Raw genomic sequence first — 20,103 nt, 5'->3', positions numbered from 1 at the left:
CCTCTGAAATTGAAGTTATCAGATAGTTGCGAGCCTCCATGTGGGGGCTGGCAATTGAACCTGGGGTTTCTGAAAGGGCAGTCAGTGCTCTTAATTGCTAAGCCACCTACCCAGCACCTTTACTGTCTTTTGTTGGTTGCATCTTATTTCTTCAGTTGATTTTTTTGTCTTTTGCCCTTACAAGTGTGTAGAGTTCTCAGTATATCTCCTTAGCCATTTGCTCTAGCATTTCCTTTCTATTTACCCCATTGAGGATTCAGTTTCTAGAGTAACATTTTATTTAGCTGATGAGGAGTCCCTCTAAATTTCTTCTCTATTCCTATCTGTTTTGTTACTTTCCAGCAAACGCTCATGGCACTGGAATGGTTACATTGCAGTACTGTTCACTGAGGCATGAGTAGTGCTCCTATGTTGAATTTTTCAGGAGAATTTTTTTGAGCTTGTCTATGAGTTATAGGAAATTTATTTACAAAAAATTATTTTTCCATTTTGTATGCCTTTCCTTTGTTAGGAAATCCTGAATTCTTATCATTTATGAGTGTTTTTATTTTTTAAGCCTATTGAAAACTCTTAGCCCCTATGATAAATTTTTCTGATTTATTGATTAACCAGGCAGTAATAATTGAGACAGAAAGTAAATTTGCTATATACACACTTATATTTGGATATAATATTTACTTAACATCTTCATGACATTTGTCATCTTTCCTAAAATGCTTTCATTTGAGGTTTTCTTCCATTTCAGAGTGCTAACTAGCCTGGTGAGATGAGGAGGGCTTCCAATAGTGGGACTTGACCAAGCAGTACAGTGTAGCGCTCATAAGTACCTGTGAGGATGATCACATTTATGCCCAAACAAGCAGGTGTCACCATAGCTTAGAATCATTCTTGAACTTCTACAGATACCTTGAACAACATGTTGTTATAAGATCGTAGCGACATAGCACTTTCTAAAGGAAACGATTCAATGCTGTCATCTGATCCCTCCTCTAGCCAGTGCTAGTGGAAATGGGTGCAGTACGAACAGCCAGGCCCCCTGCGGAAATAGCCAGCCGTTCTGCAAAACTAGAAGTGATGTCCAAAGCAAATTTAGAAAAAAGCATGGCTGTGTATCTAACTATTAATTTTATGAACTTGGGTAAGTACAGAAAGTTTAAGCACACATGACATAGGCATTGCTTTACCCAGAAAGTAAATCAACTCTTGTTATATGATCAGGGACTTGGTATACGGGAAGATTTACTATATAGAGTTCCTTTTCCCCACATTTATTTGTGTGTCCCAGCCAACCTTGTTGACATTTAGATTAGCCACTCTTCCCAAAGGGGCTCTTTCCCTTCCTGGTCCAGTAGACTGCATCACTTTCCACTCCTAGAATAGCATAAGGTGTTATAATTTCGTGTAGAAAGAACACAGCTACAACTAGCCCTGCTTTCTTTCCTTTTTATTTCCTTCTAGTACTCTAAACTGTGGTGCTAGATTGGGTTTGCTGTTATGTCTGATCTGCTCTCTCCTCTAGTACACTTGTCAGCTGTTCCCTTGGGTAAAGGAAAGTGAGGAGCTTGGAGCCAATACCTCGGATTCAGTAGTGATGACACGAGAGACATAAGATAATGAATTTCATTCTGAAATTAAGAAAACTTCGACATGTGCATTAACGCCACGGTCAACTACAATTACTGTGAAATAACCTGGTGTACTAAAAAGTCACCTTTCTGCTAGCTTAGGACTACCTGGTCTCCCTCCCTTTATTAAGTTTAAAAAGTTACCTAAAATATCTGAGAGCGCTTTATTGAACTTTACTTTCCATAGGACCTTACTGGACATGGGCAGAAGTTACTATATATATATATATATATATATATATATATATATATATGTGTGTGTGTGTGTGTGTGTGTGTGTGTGTGTGTGTGTGTGTGTGTGCGCGCGCATGCGCGCGCATTTTATCATCCTTATGTTGCTTTGTTACACTTACTTTCTAGCACTAGAGATGTATCTCTCTTAATCCATTTAGATGATGAGGTTTTGTGGTCAGGGACAATATTGTACCTCCAGCATGTAGTACAGTGCCTGGCATATAAATAGTTAGATTTGGTCACTGGAAAAGCAGATGCCAATTAAATGGACAAGCACCTAAGGCAGTATTGATATTTATGTCTTTTCATATAGCACTTATATTCACCCAGCATGACATTTGTTTCTATTTTCCTGTGGCTGTTTGTTGTCCTCAAGACTATAAACACCATGAGGGCAAGTCTGTGGTTTGTGTGCTCCTCATTCATTGTGACTGGCATTTAATAGGAACCAAATAAGTATTTATGGACTCTTGATAGACTTTTGGTTACAGCTACAGCAAAACTTTGATATGGTTTTGATGTTTTGATTATTTTTTCTGAACAGCACGTTTAGGCTGGCCAGACATCTATTTCATTTGGAATCATAATTGGGATCTTAAAAAATTGTCTTTGATTGTGTTCATATTCATAAATAACAATCAGGAAAAAATAAATGAGAAGAATGAAGATTGATATTTTAAAAGACAAATTAAATGTTGGTGTTCAATAGCGTGTGTTTGGTGCTGCTATAAATTATTTTCTGTAGAATTTATGAGTCAGATCTCAGCAATTAACTGACAGCTATTCAAAAGGAATTAACTAGGAGGGAAATTGGATGAATTGAGACAAACAATATACTCGAGACCTACTGTATTTAAAGAGAAATGTGAAAATGTGTTTTGTCCTGTTTATTTGTGTGTGTGCACGTGCATACATACATGTGTGTAATGTTTGAGATATATATATATATATATATATATATATATATATATATATATATTCTGATTACTGAAAAATGAATACCTTGTTTGTTTCAGGATCAGATTTGCAAGTATGTCTCCCCAAGGGCCCAACATGCTGCTCAAGAAAGATGGAGGAAAAATACCAACTTACAGCACGGCTGAACATGGAACAGCTGCTCCAGTCTGCGAGTATGGAGCTCAAGTTCTTAATTATTCAGAATGCTGCGATTTTCCAAGGTGAGTTTGGGGGGTCATTTTTGATATACTGCTCAATGGCATCATTATTTGGGTGCTTGGCTTTCAAATGCTAAGTATAACTTATAAATTACCATTCCAGTATGCATGCTTGATAGAAAAGCGTCCCAGCGAGAGATCCTGGATAAGGAAACACGCGGTTTTTAAACAAATTTCATTTTAATCTTTGAAAAAGTGGATAGTATTAAAAATCATTGTCCAAGGACATTTTGTTTGCCTGTATGTAAAAGGCATAAATCACTGCTGAAAAAGTCAGTGATAATTTTCTCAGTTAGAACATAAGACTTGTTTGCAACCATCACCACCACCACCACCACCACCACCACCACCACCACCACCACCACCACCACCACCACCACCACCCACCTACCCACCCACCCACCCTCCTCATTAATTCCAAGGCCAGCTTTCTTCAGGGGTGAGTCAGATACCATAGAACATATATGAACTCCTTCTGACCACTAGGACCATCTCCATTTGAGAGGGAGAATCTGGCTTGTTGGCCAACCATTTTCCAATTTGTGTGAGTGGTTACCTCTCTTCTCCTTGTGAATGTCGCTTCTTAACCACGCTCCTCTCTGCACTGTGAAAGGATGGGCAGCAAATGATGTCATCTTTAGTCATTTGCAAGGAAATGACTGCAGCGCAGGGTGAACTCCTTCGGACTGAGGACCAGCTGGAGGTGACGGCAGTGGTAGTGACAACAAGAAGCCTTTACAGTCTACCATGTGGCTTTAAGCCATTGGCCTCTTTCATTTCATTTAGTTCCCACAACGTATCTATGAGTGGTCTTTGCTACCTTCATTTTAGAGATGAAGACCGAAGACCAGGATGGTTAGTTAATTTGCCAAGGCCACACACCTAAAATAAATGGCGAAGGCAAGATTTGAACCCAGAGTGCCTGGTTTTAAAAAGTCCTTGATTTTTATCCTCTGATTTAGGCTACCTCTTGTGACAAGGAAAATTGCTTGTGGATATGAAGACTTTCTTCTATCCCTTCTTTAAAGGGCATGTGTGTGTGTGTGGAGGGGGGGTTGTGTGTGGGTAGACACTTGGTAGTGTGGGTCTGTGCACATGTGTGTGTGTGTGTGGAGGCCAGAGGGCAATGCTGTGCATCTTCTATCACTCTCCATTTTGAGTTTTTTGAATGAGGGCCTCTTGGTTAATGTGAACTTCGCCAATTTGGCTAGGCTGGCCAGCCCGAGTTTTAGAGATTCCCCCTTGGCTAGAGTTTCAGGCCCCCACTGCTACACCTGACTTTTTATGTGGGTGCTGGGGATCCGAACTCCTTATTTTACCAGCTAAGCTATGTCCTTAACCCCCGTCCAATCAATATAAATTAAGCATACTGAATCAGCAGCTACCTTCCTGTTAAGGTAGCCTCGGGGTCAGATCTAATACTTCTGGCTACTTGGCATTCTAAAGCTTTCAGATTGATGGCACCTTTGTCAGAATTAACCTCTTTGAATTATAAGGCGGGCCAATTATACCTTAGTTTAGGCATCAAAATGAAGTCCTCAGTATTAGCTAAAATGTTGTTCAAATTAGCTAATAAAGCGTACACTCACGACAGTTTCTTGTGTCTAAGCCTCAGGGGATATCGATGGTAGGTTCATTATATAAAGTACGATCCGAAAGCATGAAATGTTTGTTAACCTATTTATGCAGCAAGACTCTGGTGAAGCATTTGTTACCAACAATTTAGTGATAGAACGAATAATTCAGGCCAGGTTTAAAAATACATGCACCATTCATGTACCTTTTAGATTGGTTTTGGTGGTGATATACTGGTTGCAAGTGGGGTGACAAGAGGATTGGGATGAAGTGGACAGGCGAAGCTTAGTCTTTGAGGCATGAAGGTACTTGGTTGCAATGGAGCCATAGTGATTTATTTCGCTCCTAGAATAACCAAGGCTCCATATGTCGCCTTTCATCCTTTGCCTGCTGAGATAGGATGGCAGGCTGATGACACTGGAATTCCAGGCTGCGGAGCAGCTGCTACCGCAGTCCATGTGAGGGCCTTTGTTGTCGGAGTTCATGTACCTGTCCAGTCTTGCACTTTGCATATTGTGTTTTATGGAGCTGGAACAGCATGAGACGGAGTATGAAAATAAGTTCTGGCTGTGTTTGATTGGATGTGAGCCCAGGTACGGCTGCTCTAGTATGGGAGCTGAATATTAGTCAGATGAGCAGGGAGTAGGAAGCGGAGGCAATACCTGCTGCTGATGTTCTCTCCGTCTCTCTCACGAGCACACACACCCACACAGAAGTCCGTGTGTGTGCACACGCTAATTTATTTCTAGAATTGCAGGGACAGGCAGAAGAACAACTCTACAAAATGGCATGGAGACAGCTCAATGATGCCAACTTCATTGTGCTTCCAATCTTGTCACCGTATCTACTCCTTCTTTATCTCTTCAATCTGCTTTTATTTTTGTTTTAAGCATGCCTCACTTACAAAAAAAAACCACAAGAGAAATCAACCACAATCATAGACCTCGAGTCATTTGTGTTATGCTTGGAGAAGCATTGACCACAAATCCTTTCTGTGACAAACATTTTGAAGAGAGGAGGCTTCAAACAAGGGATCAGTAGAAGACAATTGCTGTGAAATCTGGGCATCTATTTCCTTTTTTAAAAAAATAGCTACTTATTATTCCCATGAATTGGGATTGAAGGGCACAATTGTTTTTGCACTAAACTAAACATCATCTCCCCCCAAGATCCCAGTAGACCAAATTATTGAGAAAATTGCTCTGCTACTCCGTTTGTTTGAAATTTATGTGGTAGCTTTGGTGAGCTATTTTCTCCACCACGTGAAGTTGGAGAAAGCTTATCTTCCTCATGGCCAAGGTTCCCAATCTCTTTAGGAGTCCTTCAGTAGCCCTCACTGGGGAGATGTGTCGCTGCGGATACGCGCACAGTTCTCTGAGCAGTCCTTACTACCTCCATTTGGATTTTATGTCTTCGATTGCAGGAAGCCTTTGCCCTCCTAAATGAGCCTGGGGCCCTTGGCTACAGTGGTTGGAGTGCTCTAATGCTAATGCTGTTTTGATAATGATTGAAGCATTAAAGAAAGTTGTTCTTTATCCTCAATCTTTGCATTGCCTCGTTTCCTAAATTTAATTTACTTAGATGTGCTTAGGAAAATGGGGCAGCACAATCGTTTTTTGTTTCTGCTTAATTAATTCTTTTTGAGGAACTCCACTGAAAGTACATTTTCCCTTTTCTTTTTCTCTTTCCTCTCCCTTCCTTTATAATAACGAGGATAAAGATAATGGTGAGGATTTAGTAAGTGCCTACTGTATGATGCTTACTTTTACACAATTATCTCATTTAATATTCCTAGCAACCCTATGGGGCCTGTACGGTAATCACTCATTTATATAGATAGGGAAACTCTATGGTACCACAATGTCTCCCAAGCTGTCTGTCTTATGACCTGGGTCTCCTGGCTCTTTCTTCACTGGAGGCAAAACAGAACTTAGAAGTGATGGGACGTAATGGTCCTCATGAAGGAAAAGGAGAGGGCAACCTGAAATCCCATCTTTATACTTCCTCATCTTCACGTTTAGAGCTCCGTTTCCGTTTGTGGAACTTCACTGTGGCTTTCAGCCTTATCCTACCAGGAAACATTTGGGCACATGTCCAGGGTTTTTCTCAACAATGAATGATTCAGGTCTTCCCCAAGGTGCCGGTGAGGGAGGGAGAACAGACTCCTCAGAATGCATCGGCCCTTTGCTTTTACTGGAAGTTGACGCTCCCACAACTTGAACTCTTGTTCAGAGAGAAAACTGTGGTTAAGGGGCAAACATCTCTGCATAAAGGCACCATGGAGCTTCTCTTTATGAAATTAGCTCATCTGAGAGCTCCCAGGCTCCTTGCTTGGAGCTAATATTCTTATTCATGCAGTCTTTATAAACTTGGTTTTCTGACTTTCTGGCTAGAACTAGATGAGCGTTGGAAGAGTGCTATGGGGAGGCGCATGTGCACAGTATGAGCAACAAGTAACAGTGGAGGCATAGGTGTGCCCTCAGTAACTTACCTGACGGCAGTTAGGGGCGTTCATGGAGGGACATAGACCTACCTGCTTCAGTAGCCCCGACCGTATAGCAGGTCCTGTAGTTAGTGTTCATATTGATGATTGTGACTCAATATGGGAAGGTCAAATTTTGTTCATTCTTTTTTTTTCTTTTTGGGTTTCTGAGACAGGGTTTCTCTGTGTAACAGCCCTGGCTGTCCTGGAACTCACTTTGTAGGCCAGTCTGACCTCAGACTCAGAGATACTCCTGCCTCTGCCTCCTGAGTGCTGGGATTAAAGGCTTACACCACCACTGCCCAGTTCTCATTCTCCTTTTCTTAATATTTACATCTTAAAAGGCTTTAATTTTTTTTACTTAAGAATACTGGAAGAATGCTGAATTCAGAGCAGTCAGGTGGCTCAGTTGCTATGAGTGCTTGTCACCAGGCCTCGGGACACAATTGGTAGAAGGCAGGAACCAATTTCTGGAAGTTCTCTGACCTACACACATGCATGTGCGCACACATAAATGCAGTAAAAAGATTTTTTTTAAAAGAAGGAATCCTGTTTCAGAAAATCCAGTCTAATATGAGATCTGCATTAATAGTTTCATGGCTGAGGGGAGATTATTTGGACTGGATTATCCTTCATTGCCATGTTTTTAAAATGGCGCTAAAACTTCTAGTCACAGACATAATGTGTGTGAAAATGTCTTACAGGCAATAAATCACTATATACATACCTTGTGGAGAGAGCTCCTTTCTGTTGACTCTCCTAGCCCAGGTAGTGCCCAAGAAAGATGAAGGATGTTGACCTATGTGACACTGGACCTCATCATGTGCTTGAGCAACTTCTGTCACTTACGATGGTAGAGATGCAGCTGGCTCCAGTGCAGCGGACCCTTTAAAAAGGGCATGTGCCTTATGAGCTCTTGCATGTATGAAGCTCTGCTCTTTGAAATTTCAGTACTGCCAAGAACAATTGCTTTTTCAGCTTCTCAAAGTGTCTCTTCTGGATGGTGTGTGTGTGTGTGTGTGTGTGTGTGTGTGTGTGAGAGAGAGAGAGAGAGAGAGAGAGAGAGAGAGAGAGAGAGAGAAAGAGACAGACAGACAGACAGAGACAGAGAGAGACAAACCTGACTACTATTAAGATTTTGTTTTAATGTTTGAGCGTGTTTGTATGTGTTTTTGTGTTATTTTGGATGGCTTATTTTTCACATAAACATGTTACTAGTTCCAAGCAGGTGTACTGTGTTTAAGAAAAGTGTGTTGGGGAGGTCAGAGGCCAACCCATTTCCCTTCTTCAGTTGCTCCACCTGACTTTTTTTAAACGGAGTCAGTCTGTTTCAGCCTGGCGCTTGCCATTTCAACCGCACTGCCTGTCCATCTAGGCTGTGAGCTCCATCTGCCTCTCCATACTAGTGCCGAGGTTACAAACACACTCTACCACTCCAGGTTTGTACGTGGTGCTGGAGATCTGAACTCAGCTCCTTGCGCTTTCGCAGTAAGCACTTCCCTAGGGAGCCATCTCCTGACCCTCAGGCTACACTTGCATTGTAGTCTCTATTATGACAGAGGAAGCAAATGAAGGTAGAAGTCTAGTAGTTAACTCACCAGGTTGGAAGGTCTGCTCTCTTCTACCTGCTTACCGTGGAGGAACTAGATAGAAAAGGATGCCTTTGAATGGGAGGAGGGCAGTGTTTCTTTGCTGTGTCTGTTGCCTTCCGCCTGGCTTTCTGTTTTCATCGACTGTTGGCCGTTCCTGCCCTCTTTCCTGTCCGAGTCCCATCTCTCCTACTCCTCCTAACTAAAATTGACCTTGGTTAAAGCACCCTTTTCTCCATCAACTCTGAGAGATTTCTCCAGTCATTTCTGCTTGAAGTAACTGTTTGGGGGATGTCATTTAAGCAGATATTTTATTTATTTATTTATTTTTTAAACTTCACAGTTAATATGTGACAAAATAATTGCTTGAATGTTGATAAACATGTTTTTGTGATTCAATCATTTGTTAATTTAGGTTTTTGTGATGTGGGGAATTTAAGTGAGGACTGAGCGATTTTTCTCCATTTCACAATGTCCCCGACTCTTACGTTTCCCTGCTTGGGCTGTGCCCCACTGAGTCTGAAACTCTTAATTGCTGGCCACCCTCTCACAGCCCTTTCTTTGTTGAAAACAGTGTGCCTGAGAGAATAATTACATTGATGTCTAATCTGAACTTAATTCATTTGTTGGCACTAAATAGAATAACATGCAATTGAATAGGAGAATTTTAGGAACACAAACCCTGACCATGAGTGAGGTTATATATCCTCAAAAATGTCAATTATTAATCAGCCCACTCATCTGTGCAGCAAAGCTCGGCTAATCCCATTATAAAAGGGGAAATTTCTCATCAGAGCACAGAAGGTGCTGGCTTTAATTAGAGGACTTTTATGGCCGGGGCTCAAAGAAGTATTTTGGTTACAAAGTTTTTTTTTTAATGCGATTCTTTTAATTATTAGGGCTATTGGACAAACAACTGGAGCTGAGGGTTTAAAGTCGTTCAGTTTGAGCCTCAGAACTTTTGGATTCCATTTGGTTTTTAAATTGCTGTGGCTTTAGCTGAGCCGGAGCTAGGGGAGTTGCAAACCTTTCCTATGGCCTCGTATTGATTTAGGAAAGTCAGTCATTAGGCTGAAAACTGTTTAATAAAAAGAGCTTAGAAAAATGACTCAGTGTGCACGCCAGGGCTATTCTAAGAGCACCAATGAGGTGAGAGGATTATGCAGATGAACTTTTACCCCACTCAGGGCCCCCCATTTAGCAGCACCCCTTGCTCGGTCACCACTGCCCACCTTCATCACTAGCATGCCCTACAAAACAAATCAAGGACACTTTTCCTGCCTTCTAGAAACTTCCAGGAAGGCTCTTCCTCTGCCTAAAGGGATTGCTCCCCACCCTTCCCCCACATTGGGCTTTGCTTACTTTCTTAAAACATATGTTGCTTTTCCTCCTTTTTCTGTCTCACTGTGTTGCCGTACTTGATAGGGGAGTAATGAAGCATCTGTTTGAGAGATTTCAATTCTCCTGACAGTCGAATGGAGGGAAAAACAATTTTCTTCTAAGCTGGAAGTGGTAATGTCAAAATTAAAAACACTTTTCCTGTGGACTGTGAGGTGCTTCCAGGACTCAGGTACTGCCCCTTTCTCCCTCAGCCCACCTTATCTTGTTCCATCTTTTGCCACACCCATGCTTCCTCAGGGTTCAGTTGTCTCCTCCATCCTCAGGCATCTTTGCACTTCAGTTCCAGGCTCTGGGAGTTCCTAGCTAGAATGCCAGCAAAGGTCCCGCTGAGTCCTCTCTCCTGCATCTCCTTCGCTCCCAGCTTCTGCAGTGCAGTGGTGATTGTGGACCCAGCCTCTGGGCCAGGTCAGCTGGGCCCAGATTATTCTGGGTGTGGATAAGTAAGCTGATGTGGGGGAAACAGAGAATTTCAGGGTCGCCAGGAACTTCCTTTATAAAACCTGCGCTGAACGAGTCCGTGAAAGAAGAAGGGAAACTTTCCTGCTCTGTATTTATCTCCTTGAAGCCTCATATCAAGCCCTTGCAGTTGGCAGCGTGTTAGTTTCATTTTGCTTCTGAGGAAGTGGAGGCTTAGAGAAATTACGGGTCCAAAGAGGCATAGCGAAAACATGGCGAAGAGGAATCTGACCCAGGAAGGGCCGCTCCAGAGGCTCTTGCTCTTAAGTGCGGTTTTAGCTAGCCTCCCTCTATTTGTTTTAGCTAGCCTCCCTCTATTTTGCTTCATGGTTATGGGCAGTCACTTCAGTTCTAACTTTCTCCCTTTCCAGGGAAATCTATCCCATTTTGTTAGTTAGAAAACTTGCTAAGCAGTAGCTAGCATGTCCAAAGAAAGGCAAGTATCAAGAGGGAGTCAGATATTAAAATGGCCACATACCTACCTTCAGACAGTTCAAAACTCCCAAAGCAAGACATTTGTACTTGGTTAACATGACTATACAGCACTCTTAGAGAGATGCTGCATGAAATACACTTAGAGTTTTTATAACAAGTTGGACTGGATCCATATTTGCTGGGGCTCAAACTTTCTACAGTTTTAGTGACTCTTTTTTTTATTTTAAATTTATTTATTTATTAAGGATTTCTGCCTCCTCCCTGCCACCGCCTCCCATTTCCCTCCCCCTCCCCCGATCAAGTCCCCCTCCCTCATCAGCTCGAAGAGCAATCAGGGTTCCCTGACCTGTGGGAAGTCCAAGGACCGCCCACCTCCATCCAGGTAGTGATTCTTTTCTTAAGGAAAGGACATTAAGGCAGTGACACAAGCCTTTATTCCTAGTATTTGGGAGACAGAGGGAGGTGGATCTTTGAGTTTGAGGCCAGCCTTGTCCATAGAGCAAGTTCCAGGACAGTCAGGGCTATACAGAGAAACCCAGTCTTCAAAAACCAAAACCTTGTGGCTCTTCTGGAAGTGGGCGTGCAAAGGTAGTTCCTATAGCTCATTAGCATCATAGGAAATCTGCCTTCTTTGGGTTTAGGAAAAAAAATGATTTCAACTAGTGGCTGGATCTTTTTGATTGGGGTTGGGGAAAGTTGCCATTGTGAATCCCTTCTACAGATGTGGCTTTTAACCAAAGACAACAGCAAGTGAGGGAGTTAGGCAGATCAGTAGCATCTCTTTCTCAGTTAAACCCAAATGGTCAGCCATCTCTTAGATGCTTTTCTTCCTGCACTTGCTGGCTAACCTCGTCATCCATCACTGGTCCTTCTCTTTTGAGAGTGGGGTAGGGCTAGTGTGCCGAGCATGTGCTTTTACTTTAGATAGGCTGCAGTCTCAATGTCCAGCTCTGCGATAACTCTTTGCAACCCAGGGGAAATCTTTGCCCTCGGAACCATTGAAGAAGAAGGGTTGTGAGGTGAAAGCTGTTAGGGGCTCAGCCCTGTGCTAGCCATTGCCCCAGATCCTAGTGATTGCCAACTCACTCCTTGTAGCTGGGTTTCAGTGAGCCCGATGATAGCTGTTGTTGTCTCACTCTGTCTTGTATGTTGACATTTCTAAACCCAAGTCTGTATGGAACACCCCGCTTTCACTACAGTGAATGGCAAAGATCTCCCAGTGCACATTTTGTAATGCTTTGAAAGCTTTGATATAAGTAAAATGAGCAGAGGATTATAGGTTGGTATGTTAGAGCATTTTATGTTCATTTAGTTTGCTTCTTGTAAGACTTTGTGAATCTCTTTCTCTCTCTTTCTGCCCCCTCCCCTGTGTGTGTGCGTGTTCATGTATTTAAGACTGTACATCTGCGATTTTCAAATGGTCCCCTGGTGGTCTGAAGGAGTCTCGCATAGCCTCTGGATCATTATAACCAGCAAGGGGAATAAATTGTCTGACTTCTGTTAGGTTGTATTAGGAGAAGAAAAATAGTATGATTATCATATTCCTCTTCTTTAGTGGAGGTTCTGGTCTTGAGAAAGTGGAGTGTAATCAGTGGAGAAACCAAGGTCCACTCAAACCACTTCCCCTTCTAGGAAGTTGTAGACTTCCTCCATAGAACTTTTCAAGTTCACGGTGTATGTATGGTTATTGGAGGAATTCACATTTTCATTGGTAGGAAATGAGTTCTCTATGAGGAGGGCAAGCATCTACCTTGGAAGCACTGTACTTTTAGGTGAGATAGGGATTGTGTGGACATGGGCACATGCAAAATTACACAGCATTGTGAGAACCAGATTTCTAATGCTTCCTCTTCCCTGGACACCAACACCACTCTAGCCAAACCACAGTGTTAGAAACAGTCAGCAGCAGCATTTACTTCTAAGTTTTCAAGATAATCGCACGTAACTACCTATGAGTCTGGATTGATGCTTTTCCAAACAACATGAAATACCTTAGGCTCCTCTGAGCTCCTCTCTCTGCTTCTGGCCTCTCCACTCCCAGGTTTGCTGGTTAGATTTTCTTGTAGTCTGACCTGCTCTCACTTTGCAGATTGCTGTGAACCAACTCCATGCCACAGGTTTGTGCCTTAAGACTGATAACCTATGAGAATGGTGACATGTGCCAGCTCACCCAAATGTTCTCTTGTGTGTCCTACCACATAAGGGAAAAGAAACTAACCTTTCTTAAATGTCTTCGAGTGCATCAAGTAGACATATTTGCTTGTAGCCACACCTTTTCAGCATCTCTTCACAAAGGCATGATTAAGGCCTATGAAGAAAAGAAACCCAAGAGGGTGTGGTCACTTAGGCAAGGTAACTCCATTTTGAATTTTAAATTTCCTGTTGTTTTCCTGTATTGCAATGTTCTCTCTCTCAACAAGGTTAGACTACGCGCATGACCTTACCTTTGCTTACGTTGAGTTTTAGATTTCATGTTAGGTTAGAAAACAGTATGATGGAACGTGCAGGCTTTACAGTTAGAGCCCTCACAAATTCATACACTCTTTCATTCACTCATCACACACATTTTTGCAAAGTAAGCATAATGATTAGGGCCTCATAGAACTGTGAAAATGAAGCATCCATGATGTCAAGGGCAGCTACTCCTTTGCTTGCTATATAGTAGGTCCTCAATAAATGCAAACCATTGATGAAGAAAAGTGGTCTCATTCTGTATCACAACTGTTCACATTACAATATGTAGTACTTCCTTGGTCAATTCTGTTAAATGGGAGTTTTACTTAGGTGTAAGAATTGACCACATATTGAGGGGATAATGATTGACTCAAGAAGAAAAAAGATGCATCAGGTAAATAAATAGTAAACAAAATTGTAGTGAGTAAGAATTAATTTGTCAAATTATCTTTAAATAAAATGTCACTGTTCGTAAAGAAATCAACAAAAATTTCAGTTGGAAGTATTCTTATTTACCTCTTATGGCAGATTTCCAGAAACCAGAGGATTATTTAATGTTGCTCATGACAGTGATGCCTTGAAAGTATTAAAGTTTATTCAATTACTTGATTTTTTAAAAAGAGGTTATTGCACTGTCTTACATAAGGCCATTTCCATGCACAAACGTCATGTGTTTGAGCGTATTTCCTCCAGACTATTCTATATATACTCCATTTTTATGCCCCTACCATTAGTCAGTTCCCTTTGTTTTCTTATGCAGTTTTGCTTTTACTTTCATGGCATTGTCTCTATATGTATGATTTTTAAATGTCTGTATAAAATCTATGACCCACACATGAAAGAAAACACAAGGTATTTTTTTTTCTGACACCAACTTAATTTGGCTAATATGATTTGTATCATCTTGGGGTATTTACCCAGAAGATGCCAACTCAACACATCACCAGAGAGCCTCTTTAAAAAATTAATTTCTGCTGGGCAGTAGTGGTGCACACCGTTAATTACAGCATTTGGGAGGCAGAGTTAGGTGGAGCTCTGTGAGTTCAAGGCCCACCCTGGTCTACAAGCGAGCTCTAGAACAGCCAGAGCTGTTACACAGAAAAACCCTGTCTTGAACTCCCCAAATTTTTTCTATTACGCAAATAGGTACATTATGTTTTATTATATAAATAAGAGCCCACAAAGAAACAAAAAACTGAAAAATAAAAGGACCCAGATTCTATCTGTTGGATATTGACCACTAGTAATGTTTTGGTATCTTATAAACCCTTTAGTTCGTATTACATGGCTGTATTATATATACATACATGCACACAGACACACACACATATGCATACATGTTTATTTAAATAGAAATCAATATAAAGTTATATATAATAGTAATTAATACAAGTAAAATAGATACATATTAATATAGGATATATTTTTCTAAATGGATTATATTGCTTTTTAGGTAATATATTAATAGTATCTTTTCATGTCAATAGTGTATTTTATAGTACACAATAAATATTGAGTTTGCATTCAGCTAACATGAATAAGACAAATAATGCCCACCTACCATCTAACTAAACATTAATTCATATACTTAATTATTTCTTCAGGATAAATTCCTGGAGCTAAAAATTTTAGAACAGAGACAATATAGTTTTTTAAGTTTATTACATCTAGTATATAAAGTTGATTCATGTTTTCACTTATGCTAGTCCTGTCTAGGTGTCCATTTTCCTAACCATACGTACTTGCCACTTTATAGTAACTCAGTTAGGATGAAAAAAAATAGTGCCCTTTGGTCTTTAGGGAAACTTGTGGGTCATTTGTCCTTTCACTGTGCATTTCTTATTGTTTCAACATTTAAAATTAGGTATTCATTGTTCTTATTACATGCCATTTATTTTCCTATTGATTTTCACAAGCTGTTTATATATGCAGGATATCAACCCAGTTTATATATTGTAAGTTTGTTTCACTGATTTGATAATTCAGTTTTTCATTCTTTGCAAATGTGTCAAATTCTCTCAGTTAAATGCAACAATGTCCTTGTTTTCTAATGTATTCTTTCCCTAACAATGTTAGCCTCAGCATGAATCAAATTCATACGCTTTTTCCTACCAGCTCTGGGTAAGTAATGTAACTTTTTTTTTTAAATATGAAGACTGAAGCCTCTGATCTGCCAACCTGCCTGAGCTTTTGAAGATTAAAAGAGGTAATGTATATGAATTGAGCCTGATGTGGGGGTACCTGCCTGAAATCTAAGCACTTGGGATGCCAAGGAAGGAGGGTCACAGTTTGGAGGCCAGCTTGGGGTGCATAGTGAGTCGGGGGAAAGTCTGAGCTATATAAGAACCTATCTCAATAAAAAATACTTGGAAAAATTATTATAGTTATTTGATTGTTTCCTGATTCTGGTTGTCAGTTGTAATGAGCCCATAGTCACTCTACTGACAACAGTGTTTACCTGCCTTTCCCCTGGATTGCAAATCTTTTCGGGCATTGTAATAGGAAGTACTTTGGGTATGTAGATAAATACACCACAGCCTGTGCCTTGGGATTTGGATTGGTGCTTGGTGGGTATTAAAATACCCTTTGCGATCAGTCTTTTAGTCTAGTGTAGACTCTAAACATCCTTCCCACATCCCCACACCATAGGCCCCAAAGCCACTCTTTGATGATCTCCACATGTTTCTTTCTACACGTCTCTGCCCCTCAAAGTACCTATTCTTGTTTAACAGCACTAGGTGAGGGAAAGATCCCAAATCCTTCTATCTAAACTTCCATTCTTTGGGAACTGGGAAAACAGTACTCTTTCTAGCAACTAACATTTGAAAAAGATAGGCTGGCCTATCAGATATGTCAGTGACTTTGCATTGCTTTGTGGTCCAAACTCTGTCTGGGAAGAGTTGTTTATTGTAACAGGACCACAGTTCTCCCTGTCTTAAATGGCAGATCTAAAAGAATATCAGAGAGGCAGGGAAATAATTAAAGTATTTTGTGCATCAAACTAATCGTTAGTGGAGAAACCGAGTCTCTTCTTTCCCGCCATGTCTACCCGATGCTTGAGATGAAGAACTTAAATGATACATATAGCACGGCAAATGTAGCCATGAGGGTTTTGGTTTTGATTTGAAGGGAAGACAGTGTATGTTGGAAGAAATTAGGCCTCTGAAGGTCATGGACCTCTGGGAAGTTGATAAGATTAGACATTTGAACGCATCTGGTCTCTGAATTGAAGGAAAAATAAAGTAAAGTAAGCTTACTCAGTCTTCCCTGTACTCCACTTGAATAATCTCCCTAACAGTAATATTACCACTAGGTATTGTTTTTCCCGTCCTATAGATGTGGAAACCGGGCAGAGCCCACATCATCAGTAAAGTGACAGCATCAGGTGTGGAACTTCCAAGTCATTGACCTTTTCATTGAGCTGCACTGTCCCCCTCAGAGTTACAAGATACAGTAAGAGCCCACAAGTCATCCAAATGATCTTATGGGCTTTGAGAAATAGAAAGAAATAGAAGTTAGGAGATTGTACAGTAATAGTGAAAGAAACAAAACACCCCAGGAATAGCCCCAAACTTTTATTTGGCAGGAGGCTTCAAATTCCATTGACCTGAAACAGTTCTCTGTAGGGACCTACTAGGGTGCGTTAATGGTACCCAGAGTATTCTATAGCAGCATGGCCAGCCTTTCCTATTGCCTCATAAAGCATCGTGCACACACCCTTCCGAGTACTAAAGTACTTTTCAGCCTGACATCTAAAGGGGCTGCTATCCTGACAAATACAATCTGGCCAGATGTTAGTATTTTGCACTACATTTAATTTCTTCCTGCCAAAGATTTAGACTTCTTCCCCCCCCCCCCCCGATAAAGATCAGGGGAAATTGTCTGGTATTTACAAAATCCCATCCAGGCGTATCTGTTACAATGTTCACTTAGCAAAGTTTATTAGATTATTAGGACTTTAAACCCTTGGGCTCTTTCGTTATTGAAATAAAAAAAAAGAAAGAAAGAAAACCCAAACATCTTCAACAAATTTAAGTGGTATAATTAGACCCTGGACTTGTCTTACAGGCATTTTAGAATTATGAAAATGATTTAACTAGCGTTTGCTTCCTGAGAAACTTGCTGAGTTTGACAGGGATAAAAGGAAAGCTTTGGGCCTGGGCCCTAATGGGGAAAGTGATATGTGGAACTGAAAGGAATTTTCTCAAGTCCTACGGAGAAATGACTCCCATAAGTAGTTAGTTGTATCACACAGGGCCTCCATTTCATGGCCTAGTTAAAACCCAGGCACCCCATTGACAGACGAGTACATGGCTCTGCCAGTCCCTTGCTCATGAAGTCTGCTTTGACTCAACAGTTCCCTAGCTCCTTTAAACGCTCCATTTTTTTTGCCTGCATACATTAAACTAGACATATAAAAGGAGGCAGTAATAGAAAGGTTCCAGAAGTCTAGGGTCTTATCAGTTGTGATTTCTAGACATCACAGCTTTCCTCCAGGGATTTTAATGTGCTTTGCATGCAGTCACATTTTTGCAAGCCTTGCCAATAGAAAGCTGGCGATGCTGTTGCTGTTTTCTTCGCTGGATGAGTGTGGACATGGGAGGGTTTGAGACGGTGGTGTGACCTAGTCCACATACAGCGCCAATGGCTAAATTGGGAATTGAGCTAGCTAATAGAATGCGGTGGGAGAAGGAAGCTAGAAGAAAATCGGTGCAACTGCCCTTGTTTGTTGTAAATGGGGTGGGGGAGTTGCGCATTCGGGCACTCCAGTTCTGGAAAGTGAACTTTGGAGAGAGGAGAGGGCTGTTTGGAGAGGTGGCACAGCAGTGCTCTTTCTCTAGGCCCAACTGAGCAGTTTCTTTCATTGCGTATTTTCTCGGTTTGCGCACATTGTTAAAGCGCAGTGCTCCTGAGATGATGTTAAGAGTATGCCTCACATGGGTTTCTGATCCTACTGCACGCACTGGCTTTGTGGGAGCCTAGGCAGTTTGGATGCTCAACTTACTAGACCTGGATGGAGGTGGGGGTTCCTTGGACTTCCCACAGGCCAGGGAACCCTGATTGCTTTTCAGGCTGGGGGGAGACTTAATTGGGGGAGGGGGAGGGAAATGGGAGGCGGTGGCGGGGAAGGGACAGAAATCTTTAATAAATAAATAAATAAATAAATTAAAAAAAAATAGGAAAGGAAAATACATGATAAAATAAGTATATTTATAAGCTAAAAAAAAAAAAAAAGAGTATGCCTCACAATTAATCCCGCCCATATTTAGGCCTTTTCTTCTGATTTTTAAAGGTGGTCAGAGCTTTTTATATAAAGACTAGAGAAGTGCAAACATATGTCTGTACATTAAATATCTAGTTAAGAAATGCCGAGGTAGCACAAGTGAACTCCAAACAGGAGGGTAAATATTTCGTAAAAATTAACGAGGTAGAGTGAACTCTCATTAACTCAGGCTTCGTTCATTTGAATATTGTGGTAATTTGACCTGGACTGAGTTAACTTTCCTCACATTTATGAAGAAAGCATCTGCTAAACGCATTAATGGTATATATAAGCTTGCAGGAGGGCATGTTTAACTTGCTTGAAGGACTTGAGCAAAGCCATTAATTGGGGCTGCTAATTGCAAAGTCTTGTTTAGCAAAGCAAACCTTATAGAATTTCAACTTGGAAATGTTTTTATTAGCCGTGAGTCTGAGTTACTTTAGGTATGGAAAAATAATAAAAAGTAGGTAATGGATTCTGGAATAAACTGCCCTGGTCTCGATTCATGTTATCTATTTAATCTTGCCAATCCTCAATTTCCTTATCTCTAAAATGGGGAGAGGAAAACGACTGTGTGGCTGTTGGGAGAAGTAAATGAGAGGATTCTTTGAAAACTTAACTCAGACGAAGGGTGCCTAGTGTATAGTAAGTGTTCAATTAATGTTAGCTGTTGCTTAGTCTTAGAAAATTATTGTAAATTGCACCCCACTAGTTAGACATTCTTTCACTTATCAACACAGATTACCGAAGAGCTACAGAAAATATCCTATTGGTAATCTTTTCTTCGCACTCTCCCTTCCTGCAGCAGATGAAACACGGGACTTTGTACATGCTAGGGAAGTGCTGCACCACTGAGCTACACTGCACCAGTCTTAGCATCCTGTTTCTTGAGTTGACTGTTCTTTAATGTGAGTGTAAACAGTAGCTGAATTATCCTACCTGACACCAAAAAGGATGATCATTGGCTCTAAAGGCTGTTCAATTTCCCAAGAGAGAAGTTCTAATTGAGCAGGCTTATAATCTGAGCTGATTATGAGGTGACTGAAGTTATTATGGAACCTGGAAATACCAGAGGATATGTGTTTGATCGTTATATTATCTGTCTGTCAGCCTGCCAATAAGGATACTTTATTACAGAATATGATATAAATAACAGACTTCATTTTAGAAGCTTTCAAATTCTGAGGAATACAAAACAATGTGAAAATCACCCAGAAGTCTGGTCATGAGGCTTTGTGTTGGAACTTTTGCTATTCTCAAGTTCCTATGTTAGAATCCCAGCAGAGAAGAAAGATGAAAAATAGAATTACCCAGAGCGCTACTATTCAGAGGTGACCTTGGTTATAGGGTTTTTGCATGACAGAGGAAGAGAGAGAGAGAGAGAGAGAGAGAGAGAGAGAGAGAGAGAGAGAGA

General features: G+C 40.9%; 1 protein-coding gene across 1 annotated transcript in view; it reads left to right on the top strand.

The window, feature by feature from the left end:
- The window catches only part of Gpc3 (glypican 3), a 355,431-nt gene that overhangs the window by 27,293 nt on the left and 308,035 nt on the right, over positions 1-20,103 (top strand). The window contains exon 2 of the mRNA XM_075958125.1: positions 2,876-3,037. Within this exon, the coding sequence (XP_075814240.1) occupies positions 2,876-3,037 (162 nt within the window). The remainder of the gene's footprint in view (positions 1-2,875; positions 3,038-20,103) is intronic.

The sequence above is a fragment of the Microtus pennsylvanicus genome, chromosome X (assembly GCF_037038515.1).
Source record: "Microtus pennsylvanicus isolate mMicPen1 chromosome X, mMicPen1.hap1, whole genome shotgun sequence".
In the NCBI taxonomy this organism is placed as follows: Eukaryota; Metazoa; Chordata; class Mammalia; order Rodentia; family Cricetidae; genus Microtus; species Microtus pennsylvanicus.
This window is presented reverse-complemented; position numbering and strand designations above follow the sequence as displayed.